Raw genomic sequence first — 20,136 nt, forward strand, 5'->3', positions numbered from 1 at the left:
CTCATGCCGGACATTTAGGCTGTTTCCGATTTTTTACTTTCAAGACCCCGCTCTCACTGGACATTCTTGTTCTGATCTCTGGTGTCCTTTCTGCAAGAGGCTCTCCAGGACACTTTTTCAAATGTTTTGACTGCACCCACAGTAAGGCTGCATTTTACAGTTTGACTCAAAAAAGGAGAGAAGGGCTCATGACACAACTCTGACTTTCGCTATGTAACACCCTGCAGGGCTCTATCTTATTTTTAAAGATGCTGGTCACGACTTAACTAAATGAATTTCATGACCCACGGATGAATTGCAGGATGCAGTTTGAGAAAGGCGCTGGGGGTATGAACAGAAGCGAATTTTTCTGGCTCTAAAAGTGCTTTGTAGCCAAGAACTTTGCAAAATGCTTTCTAAATGAGTAACATGCTTTGCAAATCATAAAGGGTTCTAGAAACCACAGAGCGTGGAGACATAATCACACAGGAACTCCTCACCATGTACCTTCGCTCCACCGACCTGCCTCCTCCCCTTATGATGCCGTGTGACACTGTCTCTCTCTTAAAAGGCCCCCTCCCTATGGGGGGTCTGGAACCCTGTCTCCTCCATTCAGTCTGGGACTCTGCCCTTGTGATTTGTGGCTGTCTTTGTCATCATCCATTTGAACGCTTCTCCTTCTTTCAAAATACCTCTTTCTCTGACTGTTCTCAGTTTCCTATGCTGGAATCCCCCCCTTTCTTCCAGACTTCTAAAGGTTGGGGGGCACCCGGCCTGGAATCCGCACCCCTTTTGTGAGATGTATGCTCTCCGCAGAGATCTCACTGAGGCCCAGGGCTCTAAACGCGATCCCACGGCAGTGACTGCCCCGTTTGCGTCTCAGCCCTAACTTCTCCCCCGAATCCCGGATCTCTACCCCAAACTGGAAATGGCCCAAACTGAACTCTTGATTTCAAAACTTCTCCCCCCACCGTCTTAGCCATCTCAGGAATAGCATCGCTCCCCACCCAGCTGCTTAAGCTAAAAAGCTTTGAGTCATCCTTGATTCCTCTTTTTTATCTCACCACCCACACCTGATTCATCAGCAAATCTGTCAGCTCCGCTTTCACAGATCTCGAGCCCACACACATCTGCCCCCTCCATGTCCCCACGCTGGTTTTGTCCCCCACGGTCTCCCACCGGACTCTCACGGCAGCCTCTTCCCTGGCCTCCCTGGCCTCCCTCAAGCCACAGTCTGTTCCCCACACACAGCCAGGGGGGCCATATACACATCTAAGGACACACTCTTCCCCGTGTCCCTTGGCTCCATCTTATTGAGTCTCCCCTGCAGCCAAGCAGGCCTTGCACGGCTGCCTCCCTCCCCTCTTGCACCCCACCTCTTCCCCCCCCCCCCCCCGCCTCGGCAACAGCCCCCTCCGGTCATGCCTGCCTCCTTGCCACCGCTCTGGCTCCCACCTTGCAGCATCTACACTCGCTGTACCCTTTATCCGGGATGTCGCAACCTCCCCCACCTCCACGGGGTATACTTCAGCTCTCAGCTTCAATGCTGTTTTTTCTGGAAAGGCCTCCCCCGACCACCCAGTTTGTAGGGTTTACTCCACCCATGCTCTCTCGCATGCCACCCTGCTCATTTCCTTCAGGCTTCAGATTATAACCTGGAATTATTTTGTTTATTTTAGTTATTTTCGTCTGCCCCTTCCCACTGGGCCATCTGCTCTGAGGGTGGGGATCTCTATCTGCTTTGCTTGTTGCTGCACAGAGCGGCTGATCAGTATATATTTGTCAAGTGACCTTAGCATCCTGGAAACAGAGAAGAGTTTTTACCTTTTATAATTTTTGAAAATTCAAAAGTCCTTTTAAAAACCCTGAACTTGGGGTGCCTGGGTGGTTCAGTCGGTTAAGCGTCCGACTTCAGCTCAGGTCATGATCTCACGGTTCGTGGGTTCGAGCCCCGCATCGGGCTCTGTGCTGACAGCTAGCTCAGAGTCTGGAGCTTGTTTCAGATTCTGTGTCTCCTTTTCTCTCTGACCCTCCTGCTCATGCTGTCTGTCTGTCTGTCTCTCTTTCTCAGAAATAAATTAAAAAAAAATTTTTTTAAACCTGAACTTGCCTATTATTATTATTATTATTATTTTAATGTGTACCCACTTTTGAGAGACAGAGACAGAGTGCGAGCTGGGGAGGGGCAGAGAGAGATGGAGACAGGAGAATCCAAAGCAGGCTTCAGAGCCCAAAGCGGGGCTTGAACTCATGAACTTCAAGATCATGACCGGAGCTGAAGTCAGATGCTTGACTGAGCCACCCAGCCTCCCCTATTATTTTTTAAATGTTTATTTGTTTATCTTGAGAGCAACCAAGAGAGTGCAACCAGGAGGTGGGTGTGGAGGGTACGGGGAATTTCATGCGGGCTCTGTGCGAGGTCAGCACAGAGTCCCGTGCGGGGATAGAACTCAAGAAACCGTGAGATCATGACCTGAAGATCAAGAGCTGGACACTCAACTGACTGAGCCACCCAGGCACCCCTAAAGCACAAAGAAACTGAAAAACGTGTGAAATACGGAGATTTGTAAGGCGCTTAGGAATCAAACGATGCGTTGTGTTTAGGGAACACGTATATTTACCAAAATCTAAATGGTCAAACATTCAGAGATGAGACTATTGTCATTTTGCGATCTCGAGAGCACTGCTGTGTCTGGGTAGCGAACATCAGTAGCCGCTGACCTCGCGGAAGGAGAGGACGTGCCTCCTGAGAGACGCACGCGGCCCCACAGAGGATGTGCTGGCAGAGCCCACAAATACACCCAAACCCGAAGCTGATGCACTTCTTGAGCCAGCTCTCAGTCTACAGGAAACACAGGGGAGGGGGGAACACACTAGGTGACACTGCAAGGTTGCTTCAGCCAGATCAAAACTGTGGGGAGCTCTACAAACAGGACAGGCACTTTCTAATGACGGCCAAGGGCCCCGTGCATCTGCTGAGCCCTCGAATCACGGCTGGTGCAAAGAGAGATGCGTTGCAAGTATAAAATACATACTAGGGGCGCCTGGGTGGCTTAGTCGGTTAAGCGTCCGACTTTCGTTCAGGTCATGGTCTCGCGGTTCGTGGGTTCGGGCCCCGCGTCGGGCTCTGTGCTGACTGCCAGCTCAGAGCCTGGAGCCTGTTTCAGAGTCTGTGACTCCCTCTCTCTCTGACCCTCCCCTGCTCACGCTGTCTCTCTCTCTCTCTCTCTCTCTCTCTCTCCTAGAAATAAATAAAACATTTTAAAAAATTAAAAAAAAATACATACTAGACTTCAAAGACTCAGCGCGAGAAAAGAGCATAAAGGATTGGATAACTTTTTATGCCGATTGCATGTTAGTGTTTTGGATGAAGTAGGCTACATAAAATATATTGTCGAAAATGACCTTAAGTGTGTCTTTCTACTTTTTTGAAGCATGGGTACTAGAAAAATTTAGACGATGCCCGTTGCTCGCGTCGTGTTTCTATCAGAGGCCGCTCCTCTACAGGACCAAGATCTTGGATCTCCAGCAGATCAACTACAGGGCAAAGGAAAAGTGCTGGAGACCAGTAGATAAAAGGAGGTTTGAAGAAATATCAGCCAGTTGCAAGGGGTGGGCCTTGTTTGGATCTTGGTTCGGAATTTTTTTTTTTTAATTACACGTGATATTTATGAGATTGGGAAATGTGAAGGCGGACTAGATATTTGCTCATTTAAAGACCTGTGGATATTTTTTGTTTCTGTTTTTCTTCTTTCCTTTTTGGTTCGGAGCGATAAGGACACTGCGGTTTGTTATTGTAAAAGGAAAAAAGGAACTTTCCTTATAAAAAAAAAAAAAAAGCCTTTTAAGACCATATAGTGTACAATTCCATTTCTATGAAGTGTCCAGAAGAGGCAAATCCATAGAGACAGGAAGTAGATTAGCAGTGGCCAGGCGCCTGGGTGGGGGAAATGGGAAGTGAACTAAAGGGTACAGGGTTTCTTGTTTGGGGTGATTAAAATGTTCTAAAATTAGAGAGTAGCTACGGTTGCACAATTCTGTGAATATGCTTTAAAAAAGCCATTGAATTGTACATTCTATTTATTTTATTTTTTACAGATATGGCTCTTACTATTTTAAAAAATTTTTAATGTTCATTTAGTTTTGGGAGAATGAGAGAGAGAGCAGGAGAGAGCCAGTGAAAGACAGAGAGGGAGACACAGAATCCAAAGCAGGCTCCAGGCTCTGAGGTGTCAGCACAGAGCCGGATGTGGGGCTCAAATTCCCAACCCGCAAGATCATGACCTGAGCTGAAGTCGGACGCTTCACCGACTGAGCCCCCCAGGTGCCCCTGAATTGTGCATTTTCAATGGATGAACTTATGAGACACATACAAAATATTTTCAGAGTAAAAAAAAAAAAAAAAGGAAAACCTTAAAACAGAACTGACCAAGAATAGATGAATAGCCTGAAATATGTCTTCAGCCACCAGACAGGGCTTTCTAAACTGTAGGAGAGGCTTCCGAATCTGCAGAGTACTTATCAGGAAAGATACGCTTTGCCAACCATGCTCTGTCCACCATGAAGGACTTGGGAAGCCAGAAAACAATGCTGTATTTTTAAAAATGCGGATCTACGTATGAGCTGAAGTGCAGAATAAACATCCGGAGAGATGTACACCAAAGCAGATAACAGTGGCAGTCTCCAGAAAGGTGGATGAGAACAGGATTGGGGGGGAGGCAAAGGTGACCTCAACCATAGTGGTTTGTTCTTATATTATCTATTTCATTAAAAATTAAGGGGCGCCTGGGTGGCTCAGTCGGTTGAGTGTCCAACTTCAGCTCAGGTCACGATCTCATGGTTCATGTGTTCGAGCCCCGTGTCGGGCTCTGTGCTGACAGCCAGCTCAGAGCCTGGAGCCTGTTTCAGATTCTGTATGTCCCTCTCTGACCCTCCCCTGCTCATGCTGTTTCTCTCTCTCAGAAATAAATTTTAAAAAAAAATTAAAAAAATTTTTTTAATTAATAAGATAATTCAAATGATTTTCTATATGAAAATCAAAAGTGTTCTGCATGGCCAAAAAAAATTATAATGGCACCATAAGCAAAGTCAAAAGACAAATGATGAGCTAGGAAAAATAGGTGCAACTTCTATCACTAACAAAGTTATAATCAGCCTAATATATAAAGAACTCTTAGAAATCAAGAAGAAAAATACCAACCTCCCAGTAGAAAAATGAGTCAAGGACACAGTCAGTTCACTGAACAAGTAATACAAAAGAGGGGTGCCTGGGTGGCTCAGTCAGTTAAGTGTCCAACTTCAGCTCAGGTCATGATCACACAGTTCATGGGTTCGAGCCCCACGTCGAGCTCTATACTGACAGCTAGCTCAGAGCCTGGAAGCTGCTTCATATCCTGTATCTCCCTCTCTCTCTGACCCTCCCCTGCTCACGCTGTCTCTCTCGCTCTCTCTCAGAAATAAATAAAAAACATTAAAAAAATTTTTTTTAATCTTGGAAAAAAAAAGTAATACAAGAGATAACATAAAAAGATGCTTAACTGCACCCGTAACAGGAGACGTGAATTAAAACTGCACAGCAATATTGTTTTTTACCTATCAGATTGGCAAAAATCCAAATATTTGACAATGTGGTCTGGTGGCGAGGCTGTGGGGAAACAGGCACGCTCACATACTGCTACTGAGAAGGAAAAATGGAGGGCGAAATTTCTCCAAATGGCAAATGCATTTACTCTTTAACCCAGAAATCTTTGGAAGTATTCTTAGATACAACTGCACATAAAGAATGATGTATGTATAAGGGTAATTGTTGTAGCCAGCATTGCTAGTGGTCCAAATGGAGCCTTCCTCAGCACAATTACACCCATCTTCTAGAAATCTGCAGTACAAATTTACAATATCTGGGCTATAACTGTATCTTTGTACGGTGTACAACTTGTACAACTATCCATGGCAGCCCTGACTACAGCATGAGTTGTAAAAGCAGAAGACTAGGAACATAGCAAGTGTCTGTCGACAAAGAATAATCAAATAAACTATAATATGTACCCCAAGTGGAATACTTAGCACCTGTGAAAAAAGAATGAGGTCACTCTCTGATCTCCAGAATATATTATTAAGTAATATAGACCAAGTTCATTGCCTGTTATGCAAGAAAGGAGGAGAATAACAAAATTTGAAAAGAACAACGCAAGGATACAAGGGAAACCTGATGCTACTCACAGCAGTGGGGAGGTGGGGGAAAGTAGGCTGAGAACGCAGTGGGAGTGAGACTTCCCACTTCATACCTTGTTACATTTTGCTCTTTAAATCATGGGAACACATTACTTATTTCAAAATAAAACCAACACACTTTTAAAGTTACAGATTACAACTGTGTGAAACAGGGAGGCCACTGAGCTGTAAGACGTTGTGTATAGGACATCCAATCTTGCTACCTGTGCAACTCTGAACAGTCAGGAGGGATCTTTACCCACTTCATTTTTTAAATTCATCTTATAACTCAACGTTTGTACCCATTTACCAACCTCTTCCCATTTCCTCCACCCCCCAACCCCTTCCCACCCACTCACTTTGCTAGTCTCGGTTTCTACGAGTGAGTTTTTTTAAGATTCCACATGTAAGTGAGACCATGCACTTAGCATGACAATCCTTGCGGTTCATCCATGTTGTTGCAAATGATCGGCTTTCCTTTTTAAAGGCAGAATAACATTTAACAGCCGCCATATATCAATCATATGCCTACGTTCGTTCCATACCTTGAATAATGCGGTAACAAATATGGGAGCACAGATACCTCTTCGAGATAATGGTTTCACTGCCCTGCATATACACCCAGCGGCACCGTTAGGTCCTATGGCACCTCTGTTTTTACTCTCCTCGGGATCCTCTACGCGGTTTTCCTTAGTGACCGCACCAACTTACATTCTCACCAATGGCGCGCGAGGGTTCCTTTCTCTCTAGATCTTTACCCACACTTGTTACCGCCTGTCTTTTTGGCACTAGCCGTTCTCACAGGTGTGCAGTGGTAGCTCGTTGTACATGTAACTTGCATTTCCCTGATGCTGAGTGACGTCGAGAACTTTTTCATGTACCTGTTGGCCATTGGTATGTCTTCTTTTTTTATGTTTTTATTTATTTTTATTTATTTTTAAATTAAAAAAATATTTTAGAGAGTGAGAGCAGGAGAGAGGGGCTGAAGGAGAGAGAGAGAGAGAGAGAGAGAATTTTAAGCAGGATCCATGCTCAGCACAGAGCCCAACGTGGGGCTTGATCCCACGAACCCAGGATCATGACCTGAGCCTAAATCAAGAGTCAGATGGTCAACCGACTGAGCTGCTCAGGTGCCCCTGTATGTCTTCTGAAAAATGCTTATTCGGCCCTTTGCCCATTTTAAAATTAGATTAAAAGTTGGTGACTTTTTGGGGTGCCTGGGTGGCTTAGTCGGTTAAGCGTCCGACTTTCGCTTAGGTCATGATCTCGCGGTTCGTGGGTTCGAGCCCCGCGTCGGGCTCTGTGCTGACTGCCAGCTCAGAGCCTGGAGCCTGTTTCAGTCTGTGACTCCCTCTCTCTCTGACCCTCCCCTGCTCACGCTGTCTCTCTCTCTCTCTTAGAAATAAATAAAACATTAAAAAAAAAAAAGTTGGTGACTTTGGTTCAGGTCATGATCTCATGGTTCGTGAGTTCGAGCCCCATATTGGATTCACTGCTGTCAGGAGATCCCACTTTAGATCCTCTGTCCCCCTCCCCCATCCCCTGCTCATGCTCTCTCTCTCAAAAATAAAATAAAAACGTGAAATTGAGTGGGGGTTTTTTGCTATTGAGTTAGGTAATTTCCTTGCATGTCCTGGATATTAGCCCTTTGTCATATACGTAGATTTACGAATATTTTCTCTCATTCCATAAACTGCCCTTTCGTTTTGTTAATGGTGCCCTTTTCTGAGAAGAATCATTTAAAAATTATGAATGATGTGTATTTAGCTCCTGCATGGTGCTTTTTGGTTTTTTGCTGACCAGGATTCTCTCCCTAAACCTGCCCGTCCTGACCGTAGAGCTGGGACTTCCAGCCACCACCCGGAACCCAGGCCATGCTCACTATCTGTTGGACTAGATTAACGGATGAATCTCGAGACAGTGTGCTCTGGAGCCAGACTGCCTGGGTTCTAATCCCACTTTTTGTCAGTCATGAGCTGTGTGACCCTGAGCACATCACTTCGCCTCCCTGTGCCTCTGTACACGAGGATTAAGAAAAAAACAACAACAGTCCTGACCTCTTGGGGTTTCTGTAAGGACCACATGAACTAACTTATTTATACACAGGACCCTTGATACATATCAGGTCTTCTTCTGGAAGGTGGAGGGCTCAAGAACAGCAAGGATTAAGAGGCCGCAGGAGGTCAGCAGGGAGGGTGCGGGTCCCACGAGTGTGTGACACAGATGCCCAGGGAAGCGGGCATCGCTGAAGGAAGGACGTGGCTGACCATGGCAGGTGCCCGAAGATGGCAGAGGAGAGACTCGGGGGTGAAGAGGTCACTGGCCATCTTGGGATAGTTTCAGAAGAGTGACAGGGCCCAAAGCTGGCAAGCCCTGAGTCGGGGAAGGGGTGGGAGGTGAGAAAGGAGTGAGTGAAGGCAGCCGGCTCTTGGAAGGCATGGCTGAGAAGGGGGAGAGACAAAGGGAGCCTCTCCGAGGGCACTGGGTGGGGGGGTGGCCGGGGACACTTTATTTTTAACTCAGGAGACCCTGGATTTTATTTAACTGCTTGTTAAATGGGCAGCAGCAGTTGCAACCTCTGGGTTAAAATAAGCATGAGTCTACACTGATATAAAAAATAAATAAATAGGGGGCGCCTGGGGGACTCAGTCGGTTAAGTGTCTGGCTCTTGGCTCCAGCTCAGGTCATGATCTCACGGTTTGTGAGATAACAGTGTGGAGCCTACTTGGGATTCTCTTTCCCTCTCTCTCTCTCTCTGCCCCTACCCCCTTCAAAATAAATAAATAAACTTGAAAAAATAAACAATGGATCAGCAAGGACAGCAAAATGGTACGTAATAAAGGGAAAGGGTGTGGTGAAATCAGAAAAATCAGAAATCTTGGGGCGCCTGGGTGGCTTAGTTGGTTAAGCTTCCGACTTTCGCTTAGGTCATGATCTCGCGGTTCGTGGGTTCGAGCCCCGCGTCGGGCTCTGTGCTGACTGCCAGCTCAGAGCCTGGAGCCTGTTTCAGAGTCTGTAACTCCCTCTCTCTCTGACCCTCCCCTACTCATGCTGTCTCTCTCCTAGAAATAAATAAAACATTAAAAAAAATTTAAAAAAAAAAAATCAGAAATCCATCAATTACCATAGTAATACTCATTTCAGGCAGAATCACCCATGGGTGCTGATCCTGGAGGGTGACCAGGGTATTTACATCATCCCAAGGCACATCCTCAGTAGATATTAAAGGGAAGGACGGTACCTTTGCAGGTAAACACCCCCTGAACCAAGCGAGCCAAGCTAAAACCAACAGCGACAGGAAGAACTAACATCACCCGCCTCCTGATAACAATGCGTTGAGGACACATGACTTCTGTGATATTCCTGCCAAAGACGTATAACCTGAATCGAGTCATGGGGGAAACCCAGACAAACCCACATTATAAAGCATTCTCAGGGTGCCTGGGTGGCTCAGTCGGTTAAGCGTCCGACTTCAGCTCAGGTCATGATCTCACGGTTCGTGGGTTTGCATCCCACGTTGGGTTCTGTGCTGACAGCTCAGAGCCTGGAGCCTGCTTCAGATTCTGTGTTTCCCTCTCTCTCTCTCTTCCTCCTCTGCTCATGCTCTCTCTCTCTCTCTCTCTCTCAGAAATAAATAAAACATTAAAAAAAATAAGGCATTCTCTAAAACACAGGTCTCTGTTCTTCAAAAACGTCAAGGTCATGAAAGACAGAGACACACCAAGGGAGGGTTCTGGATTGAAGGGGGTAAAGAGCCTGGATGTCTAAATGTGGTCCTGGATCGGGTCCTTAGCAGAACAATTTCTTCACCAGGTGAAAACTGAATTAAGGTGTGTAGATGGCAGCATCATATCGATGTTAATTTCTTCTTTTTATTTTTTTTAATTTTAATGTTTATTTCTTTGTGGGGGGCAGAGAGAGAGAGAGAGAGTGAGTGAATTCCAAGCAGGTGCCTCACTGTCAGCGCAGAGCCCGATGCGGGGCTCGAATTCAGAAACTGTGAGATGGTGACCTGAGCCGAAATCAAGAGTCAGAGGCTTAACCCACTGAGCCACCCAAGTGCCCTTTGACGCGAATTTCCTGATTTGCCCAATTGTTCTGTGATTATGTACGAGAATGCACTTTTTCTCAGGGGATACACACTCAAGTATGTAGAGGAAAATGGGAATCGTGAGACAGCAAACGTGGTAAAAAGCGAACATTTGGGCAATCTTTGGGTGAAAAGGTCATCAGAAATTCTATGTATTGTTCCTGCAGCTTCTATATAGGCTGGAAGTTATTTCAAAAGAAAAAAAACTTAACACAATGGCGGGGGAAAGGATCAGGTAGGAAGAATCGTAGGTAACATGCCTCGAGCGCTCCTGTGTCCCGGGCTCTGTCCACACACTGTCCACCTCACAGCAGTCCTGTGAGATGGTTACTTTGTGATCCTAGTCCCATTTCACAGAGGAGGAAACTGAGGCTCAGAGCAGACGACTGACTTGCCTGGGGCTCCGCAGGGAGACAGGGCAGTGCTGGGCTGGGATGGCTGACGGGGCAGATGACTGGGCTCCTGGGTAAAGCTGGTTCCTATCCTTCCTTCCTAAGACCCTCATTATTTGACCAGTAATGGCCATTGGTGACTGCTTCCCCCCCCCATTAGACTATAAGCCCCATGAAGGCAGGGCTGTGTCTGTCTCGGCCCCAGCAGAGGGCTCGGCATGGAGGAGAAATGCAGCAAATGTTTCTCAACTGAATAACTGTTATGTATAATGGTTATAATATTATGACTATTAATAACGATAAAACCCCAAAGATGGTTTTATCCCCATTTTACAGGTAAAGAAACTGAGGCTCACTGAGAAGCCTCTTGTCCAAGGCAGGCAGGCAGCCAGCCAGGGCACGCCTGCCACTTGGCACCCCTACCCACCTGCCTTCCAGCACCCACCTTCTGGAAGTCCTTCTTGGAGATGAGGCCACGGGGATCTGTGACGTAGTCCTGGAAGGCCTCAGAGCCCACGATGTCCTTGAGTTTCAGGAACATGTCGAAGAACTTGAGGATCATCTCCACGTTGGATGAGGATTCCACAAGCATGTCCACCATCTGCCGGGCAATCATGCCGTTCACCACGTTCCCTGTGGGCAGGTCCTGGTCAGCGGGGCCCCGCAGGGGGTCCTTTCTGGAGCCCCACTAGGCCTTGCTCCTTCTCCAGCTCAGGAGCCACCAGCATCCGCTACGCTGCTGGAAGCTTCCCTGGCCAGCTCCCACGCCTCGCCTCAGAGGGCACGGCTTGTTTCCTGATGGGCACCAGCATCATGTGTGAACCCGGCTGGTCCGCCTCCCTGATAGCTCGGCGGGTCCTCAACAAAACCAACAATGGCCTAAGCTAACAGCACGTCCCAGATACCACGCCAAGTGCAGGAGAAGTGTGCTACTATCCGTTTTTACAGATGGAGAAACTGAGACCCAGAGAAAGTCACACGCGCAGGGTTACATCGCCAGCAAAGGCGTGAGGAGGACTTGAACCCAGGGCCGCATGACCTCAGAGCTCACACGCCTGAGCCTTCCGCCAGTCCTCTGAGGCCATAGGTGAGTGAGGAAGGCCAAAGTTAAGACGGCAGGGAGAAGTGGAGATTCTGGTAAACTGGGGTCCCACCCCCCTGTCTGAAGCCACCCAGCTCCAGCTTCTTTTTGTACCTTGCCATTTTATTTATTTACTTAGATTTTAAAAGTTTTATTTTTAAGAAATCTCTACACCCAATGTGGGGCTCGAACTCACAACCCAGAGATCAAGAGTCTCATGCTCCGCCAACAGAGCCAGCCAGGTGCCCCTGCACCTTTCAGTGTTAACATAGCTTCCAATTTACATGAAAGTTGCAATAGTGCAAGGGGGCCCGTCTGTCCCAGATTCACTGATTGTTTACATTTTGCCATGTTTGCTTCCTAATTCCTGTCTCCCTCTCTCCCTTCTCTTCCCCCTCCCCTCCTCCCCTTCTATTTTTCCCCTGGGACCATTCACCTGAAGACATGCTGTTTTTATCCTGAACATTTCAGTATATATGCCTTAAAAGACAAGAACATTCTCTAATATAATCCTAGTGCAGTCATCTCAATTAGATTCGGCATGGATTTACTTCAGTTATTTAATCTGGTCGAGATGATTTTTTGCCATGTGAGAATACGGGCAGGGTGGGTGGGGGGAAGGGTCACCAAATCTTTCCAGTTTTCTTTTTTTTTTTTTTTAATTTTTTTTAATGTTTTATTTATTTCTAGGAGAGAGAGAGAGACAGTGTGAGCAGGGGAGGGTCAGAGAGAGAGGGAGTGACAGACTGAAACAGGCTCCAGGCTCTGAGCTGGCAGTCAGCACAGAGCCCGACGCGGGGCTCGAACCCACGAACCGCGAGATCATGACCTAAGCGAAAGTCGGACGCTTAACCGACTAAGCCACCCAGGCGCCCCTAAATCTTTCCAGTTTTCAAGAAAAGCTGGAAATCTGATGTTTACAGGGACCCTTCTGATTTTTATTTATTTTTAAACACTTACTTATTTATCTAATCTTTACAGCCAACATGGGGCTTGAACTCATGACTCCAAGATCAAGAGTTGCATTCTCTTTCCACTGAGCCAGCCAGGCACTCCTCCCCTGCTTCTTTTAAAAGGAAACTTCCATTTTTTTGTTGTTGTTTTTAATGTTTATTTATATGAGAGAGAGAGAGAGAGAGAGAGTGTGTGTGTGTGTGTGTGTGTGTGTGTGTGTGTGTGGATGTGGGAGGGGGCGGGGTAGAGAGAGACAGAGACACAGAATCTGAAGCAGGCTCCAGGTCTGAGCTGTCAGCACAGAGCCCAACGAGGGGCTGGAACTCACCAGCCATGGGATCATGACCTGAGCTGAAGTCTGACGCTCAACCCACTGAGCCACCCAGGCACCCCAGGAACATTCTAATTTTTAAAAGCTAGTGATTGGCCATCAAAAGCATCAAAAGATTGTGGGAGGATTATTCATTGCAACGTTTTTTGTAATAGCAAACCTTTTTTTTTTTTAATTTGAATGTCCGTTGATTGGGGTGTGGCTAAATGAATCACTGTTCACCCACACCATGGAGTCGTATGCAACCATGGAAAAGAATGAGGACACTGTGGATCTCTGTAGAAAAAAAAAGTCTGTCTACTAGTTAAAATGTCTTATTAATTAGCACTAAATGATAGTTGTTTTAAGTCACTAAGTTTTGAGGACATGCCTGAGGCAGCAAAAGCGACGTGACACATGTAATGAATGAATACATAAATATTAGGTATATACACGTTAAAGAGTGTCCCGGCCACCTACCTTATTAAGATTTCTCTGGGAATTCACAAAATTAATGTGTGTAGAGTCAGCATATAATAAGTGCTCAGTAAGTGTTTGCTGAGTTTGTTACTGTGACTCCTTCGTCAACCCATTGACCCTGACACGATGTGGGATGAAGTTGAAGGTTAGGGTCTCCTGGGTCTCACAGGGCCATTCCCTGCTTGTCTGTACTTTCGTGCCCTTCCCTTGTGCCCTCCCCCCACTTTCATGCCCTCCCTTGCGACCCCCCCCCCCCCGGCTGGGTGCTTACCTTCTAGCAGTGACAGCAACATCACCACCATGTCCTTCTGTAAGTCCAACAGCTCCTTCAGCAGCTCGATCTGGCTCGAGTCCTAGAGACCCCACACCCCAGCCATGTGATGCCTGGTCTCTGCAGAGACGCCTGCCCCACCTCCAGCTGCTTCCGCCTCTCCTGACCCACCCCGCGAGGCCTAAGACCCCTTTTTCTCCCCCTCTTACCTCCGAGGGGACCCGAGTCCAGACATGTTCCTCGGAAGCAGGGGAAGGGGCAGAGAGACAAGATTGTGGGGGTGGGGTTGGCACTTGGGGGGGGGGAGGGGAGGAAGTAGGCCAAACAGGTGCTATGTGGGGGGCAAGAGCTGGCAGACAAGGAGGGCTGGGAGAGAAGCTTGCGGCTGAGAGAGACAGAGAGGGGCACGTACTGGGTATGGAGACACAGCTGGGAAGGGGTGAGAGCTCAGCACTGTGCCTGGCTTATGGTGGGTGCTTGACATGTGTTTGTTGAGTGACTGTGTGATGGAAAAAGCGAGACTCGGTTCAAGAAAAAGGCTGGAGGACTCAGCCAAGCGCCTTTGGGTGAACAATTTGGGGAGAATGTGGGTGCACATTGCCTCCCCAGTCACAGTGCCTCATGTAGTGCCTACAGAAACTTCCTACATGCTCAGGGTTCTGCCTCATGGTCCCTATTTGTATTCGGTTGAGCTACATAAAACTGTTCATGTGTGAGCATTTTTGACCCATGAGTAGTCATTTCATCTGGTTCTACCTAATACGATGGAGGAGGGGGAAGGATACGAGATAAAAGGTATGTAAGGCTCCTCTACCAGAATGCTCCTTCTAGAGTTCTGATTCTATCACAGTTCCAAAGCTCGGCATTCTGGCTCTAAACTCCCAACATTCCAGAATCTCAAAATCCTACTCTGGGTGGGTGTCCGTCGTGTGCGCCTGCCGGGGTGATGCACGAGGCAGCACCCTGCTTCCCTCTAAGAATCCTGCTCTCCGAGCAAGTGGGGCTAACCCCACTTTCCCGGTTTCAGAGGTGGGCATATGGCCAGATCTGGCCAATCAGAGCTCACCCCTGGCCACGGTGATTGGTTCAGGGATGAGCATTGACCCAACAGTCCAAACAGAATCCCAAGTCGGATCTCCCATAAAAGAGGGGTTCTCTTCCCTCTGGAGCTGTTATGGGGCTGCATAGAAGCCTGGGGCATCATTTTTTTCAGTCCGGGAGCTAGCCTGTTTGAAAATGAAGCCAGAGAAGACAGTTCTGCTGATAACACTCTAGGGCCGTTTAACGCACCAGTTGGCATTGGATATCCAGCCCATGCCAACCTAGCCCTAGTCCTTAGCTAATGCATTAACACTGCAGGATTTGAAATTCTAGACTAAAATACCAATAGTCGCTAGACTTTTAAGATGACACCAATAACACCACTTCGACTGCACTGAAACTAATGAATTGCATTCCAAGTTCAGCTCCTTCAAAAAGTCCGGCGACACCAGACAGGATTTCTGCTAGCCCCTGTGACACCTTTGAGTAACTAGAAAAAGGCTCCCCTTCTTCAAGACCTTTCCTGCGGGAAAATCATAATGCAGTATACAGAGTACTGTCACCTGCTGGAAAACTGTTACATTTCTTTCTTTTTTTTTTAATGTTTTATTTATTTCTAGGAGAGAGAGAGAGAGACAGCGTGAGCAGGGGAGGGTCAGAGAGAGAGGGAGTCACAGACTCTGAAACAGGCTCCAGGCTCTGGGCTGGCAGTCAGCACAGAGCCCGACGCGGGGCTCGAACCCACGAACCGCGAGATCATGACCTAAGCGAAAGTCGGACGCTTAACCGACTAAGCCACCCAGGAGCCCCAAACTGTTACATTTCTAAGGTTCAGGATGTGGATGGCGGGCGCAGCCTTGACTATGTTACCAGACAGAAGCAGAGCATGAGACACTGACCAGACTGCAAAGGGGCCAGGGTGGTAGGGGAAGGGTACAGAGGATTCTAGAAATGGGAGGACTCGACAGGGACCTTACATCATGGGTGCCCGAGATGGGCGTCATCTGCCGCAGGCAGAATAAAGAAGCAAAACACTCCTTCAGCCGCAGTCCCTGATCTAGAAGGACGCCCCTTTCTACCCCCAGGGGCGTCGGAATCGGAGAGGACCTCACCGCCAAGAAAAGAACACCAACCAATCATAGAGGAACTCCGGGCCAGAGGGGGCGGGGCCCAAACGTCAAACCAATGGAAGTGTGCATGGGAAACCCGCCGATTGGTGGTGGCAGAGGAGGAGGCGGGGTCGTGCCGAGAGCCAATCCAGAAGATGGATTTGGCCACTCCGAGGGAACTCTTCAGGGAACATGCCAGGGGGACTTGGGTGAGAAAATGACTTGGAAATGGGCCATTTGGGGGATGCCCGGGAACAGCTGCATGAAGAACAACAGAGGGTCTCGAACCTGAGCGAGCTTCATCATCATGTGCGCAAACACGTGCAGGAATCCCACCACGGCGTCCCAGAGGCGGCTGTGCGCCAGGCTCTGCTGGTTCCCGGTACAGGGGCCCTGGCGAGGCGGGGGGCAGAGGGCTGCAGTGAGCTCCAGGCGGGGCAAAGGGTGCCGGGGGGGGGGGGGGGGGGGGGGGGGAGGGGCTGCCTCGCCCCGCCCCGGAGGGCGGGTCCTACCTGGATGTACTCTGTGAGGCTGTTGAACACCTGTTTAGCGACCGACATGGCCTTGGAAAAGTTCCTCTTGCCCTGCTCTTCGATGACATCCTTGCCGGAGTAGTACCAGTAGAAGTCGCTGATGGACTCCTGGGGGACCGATGGGGCGTGAAGGGGTGCTGGGGCCAACCAGGGCCCCACAGTCCCCCATCCAGGTCACACCTGGGCGGCATCACATCCTCACCTGCAGCCGCAGGAGGTAGTCCACCGTGCAGATGATGATGTTAATGGTGGTCGTGTTCCCTGTCTGTGTCCGTAGGTAATTTTGGAAATCTGGGGAGATGAAAAGCCATTCATTCATTGAGAGCCTGCCGTGTGTTAGGGGAGGTGGACAGTGGGTCATTTATTCATTTATGCAGTAAGTGTTCATTAAGTGTCTGTTGTATGTCAGAGGCATAGAATTGCTACCATTAATCTTTATCAAGTACCTACTGTGTGTCAGAGGAAGATGAGGATCATTTATTCTTTTATGTAAATAATCATTGAGGGCCAACTACGTGCCAGATATGGTGGAGGTCATTTATTCATTCATTCCCACCCCAAAACACGCACCCACAGTGTAGCAGGGGAAAATGGAGATTCAGTCTTCCATTTGTTTCCAAAAATGTTTATCGAACGCCTACTATGTGATGGGGGAGATGGAAGATTGGTTATTTATTCATTTATTTGTCCAATAAATATTTACTGAGCACCTAGCCAAAGGCAGAAAAGACAAGTGCCTGTCATTTCTTTTATTTATTTGTTCAATATCTATTTATTGAGTATATATTATATGCTAATGTGAGATGGAGATTGGCCACTTATTCTTTGGTACTACAAGCTTATCGAGCGTTTACTATGTGCCCGGCACTGTTCTAGGCCCTGGGAGTACGCAGTAAAAGAAGACAAAGTCTTGCAAAGTTTATATTCTTGTGTAGTAATTTTTCAATCTTTTCTAACTGCAACTTACAGTAGGGAAACCATTTTACATTGAGACCCAGTATATGTATTTAAACTGAAATTATATCTACATATACCTGAAACAGAAGTTTCACATACCCACATATGTGCTGTGTATTCTGGTATTTTCTGTGCTGTACTAGTCTACTTACCTACAAAAGAATTCTGATCTCAGGAAGGGGAAAAATAGGTTTCAAACAGAGAGGGAGGCAACCCGTAAGAGACGCTTAAATACAGAGAACAAACTGAGGATTGATGGAGAGGGCGGGGGAGAGGGGAAAATGGGTGATGGGCACTGAGGAGGGCACTTGTTAAGATGGGCACTGGGGGTTGTATGTAAGCAATGAATCACGGAAATCTACCCCCAAAACCAAGAGCACACTGTACACACTATATGTTAGCCAACTTGACAATAAATTATATTTTAAAAAAAGAATTCTGATCTCAACACATTATGTTCATAGTCCTCGATCTCTCAACCTTGGCTGCGTGTTAGATCTAGGAAGCTTTCAGAATCCCCCTGCTCAAGCCCCAACCCTAGACCAGCTAAATTAGAATCTCTGACAGTGAACCCTGGGCTTTAGTATATTTTTAAAATATGCTCTCCAGGCCTACCAGTGTGGAATTAAGATGAGGGCATGTGCACTACATGGATGCACGACCCTCTCGTGCATTAGTTCTCACTATTTGAGAAACATCGTCCTGGGGCACCTGGGTGGCTCAGTCGGTTAAGCGTCCGACTTCGGCTCAGGTCATGATCTCGCGGTTCCTGGGTTCAAGCCCCGCGTAGGGCTCTGTGCTGACAGCTCAGAGCCTGGAGCCTGCTTCAGATTCTGTGTCTCCCTCCCTCTCTGACCCTCCCCTGCTCACATCGTCTCTCTCTCTCTCTCTCTCTCTCAGAAATAAATAAAACATTAAAAAATATATAAATATATAAAATATAAATAATATATATTTAATATATATAAATATTAAAAATATATATGAAAAACATTGTTCTCTGGCAATAAGCTGATAACTGCTATGGGTGAGTGATGGGTACCATTTATTAGACCATTCTATTTTTGTGTGACTGACATAATCATAATAATATAATTATGATTATATCATATGTATGTATATCATATATATGTATTATATATACATTATATGATAATATCATAATAATAATTATAAACACGGTTCATGGGTTGTAGGGTTGTGGTGGAGGGATACTAGGCAGAATGATCAGGGTTGTGAGGTGGGAAACCCAGGGGTCTGGAGTTGTCCAGAGGAGATACCTGACTCAGCTGAGATAATCAGGGAAGGCTCCCTGGGGGAAGAGACCTCTGAACTGAGGCAGGAAAGGGAAGTGGGGGTGGGCTGTATGAATTCCCAGGTGCATGACCTCAGGCAAGTTATTGAATCCCTATGTGTGGCACAGACTGTGACTCAGTTCCCCCATTTGTAACATGGTGGTTACAGCAGAGCCTACTTTATGGAGCTCTTGTGAGTTTTTAATGCTTTGGGACACATAAAGAATTTAGGACAGGGGTGCCCTGGTGCCTCAGTCGGTTAAGCGTCTGACTCTTGATTTCCACTCAGGTCATGATCTCACCATTTGTGAGATGGAGCCCCGCATTAGGCTTTGTGCTGACAGTATACAGTGTGCTTGGGATTCTCTCTCTCTCTCTGTCCCTCCCTGACTCGCCCGTGTGCACGCTCTTTCAAAAATAAATAAATAAACGTTTTTTCCAAATTAAAAAAATTTAGGATAACCATCTGGTGCATAGTGCTCAATAAACATTGGCTGTTCTTTTTTTTTTTTTTTTTTTTAGAAATTTTAAATACATTCTTTTTTTTTTTTTTAATGTTTTATTTATTTCTAGGAGAGAGAGACAGTGTGAGCAGGGGAGGGTCAGAGAGAGAGGGAGTCACAGACTGAAACAGGCTCCAGGCTCCGAGCCAGCAGTCAGCACAGAGCCCGATGCGGGGCTCGAACCCACGAACCGCGAGATCATGACCTAAGCGAAAGTCGGACGCTTAACTAACTAAGCCACCCAGGCGCCCCTACATTGGCTGTTCTTAAAGGGCCTTAAAGAGAGTTCTGAGGTTAAGAGCTGCACTTTGGAGCACTGATTCTCAAGGTGTGGGTCCCAGATCAGTAGCATTAGCATCTCCTGGGAACCTGTCAGAGATGCAAGTTCCTGGACTCCACCCCAGAACTACTAAATCAGAAAATATGGGATGGAGCCCAGAAATCTGTATTTTAACAAGGCCTCAAGGTGATTCTGAGGCCCTTTTACATTTGAGACCCACCTCTGTAGACCCATTTGCCAAATGACCAATTCATCAAATTACGAAGACAATGAAAATAAACTTCAGCTAAGTCCTTTTCATGGTCATGGCAATGTCATGTTGCACAGGATGGCTTTACCAGCCCTTAAAAAAATTTTTTTTCTCCCCAAAGTTTTACTGTCCATTTGACTTCTGTTTCATAATCGCTGTTTCAGGTTGAATGCCCATTTTGCCTGGTTTCACACTGTAGATGAAGATTATGCTCACATATTCAATATCTTATAAGAAAATGTATGTTTTCTTCTCAACCCTGGCTTCTAACTTCTTTATGTTAATTTCTCTTTTTTTAATTTTTAAAAAATGTTTTATTTATTTCTGAGAGAGAGAGAGAGACAGTGTGAGCAGGGGAGGGTCAGAGAGAGAGGGAGACACAGAATCTGAAACAGTCTTCA

General features: G+C 47.0%; 1 protein-coding gene across 2 annotated transcripts in view; it reads right to left on the minus strand.

Moving 5' to 3' along the window:
• The window catches only part of RYR1 (ryanodine receptor 1), a 119,479-nt gene that overhangs the window by 17,723 nt on the left and 81,620 nt on the right, over window positions 1-20,136 (minus strand). For both annotated transcript variants that reach the window (XM_039217731.1, XM_039217730.1), the window contains 5 exons: window positions 16,653-16,741; window positions 16,430-16,558; window positions 16,206-16,310; window positions 13,768-13,849; window positions 11,117-11,304 (listed from right to left, as the gene is read on the minus strand). In XM_039217731.1, coding sequence (XP_039073662.1) covers window positions 11,117-11,304; window positions 13,768-13,849; window positions 16,206-16,310; window positions 16,430-16,558; window positions 16,653-16,741 — 593 coding nt within the window. The remainder of the gene's footprint in view (window positions 1-11,116; window positions 11,305-13,767; window positions 13,850-16,205; window positions 16,311-16,429; window positions 16,559-16,652; window positions 16,742-20,136) is intronic.

The sequence above is a fragment of the Hyaena hyaena genome, unplaced genomic scaffold (assembly GCF_003009895.1).
Source record: "Hyaena hyaena isolate Hyena2069 unplaced genomic scaffold, ASM300989v1 scaffold_721, whole genome shotgun sequence".
Lineage (NCBI taxonomy): Eukaryota > Metazoa > Chordata > Mammalia > Carnivora > Hyaenidae > Hyaena > Hyaena hyaena.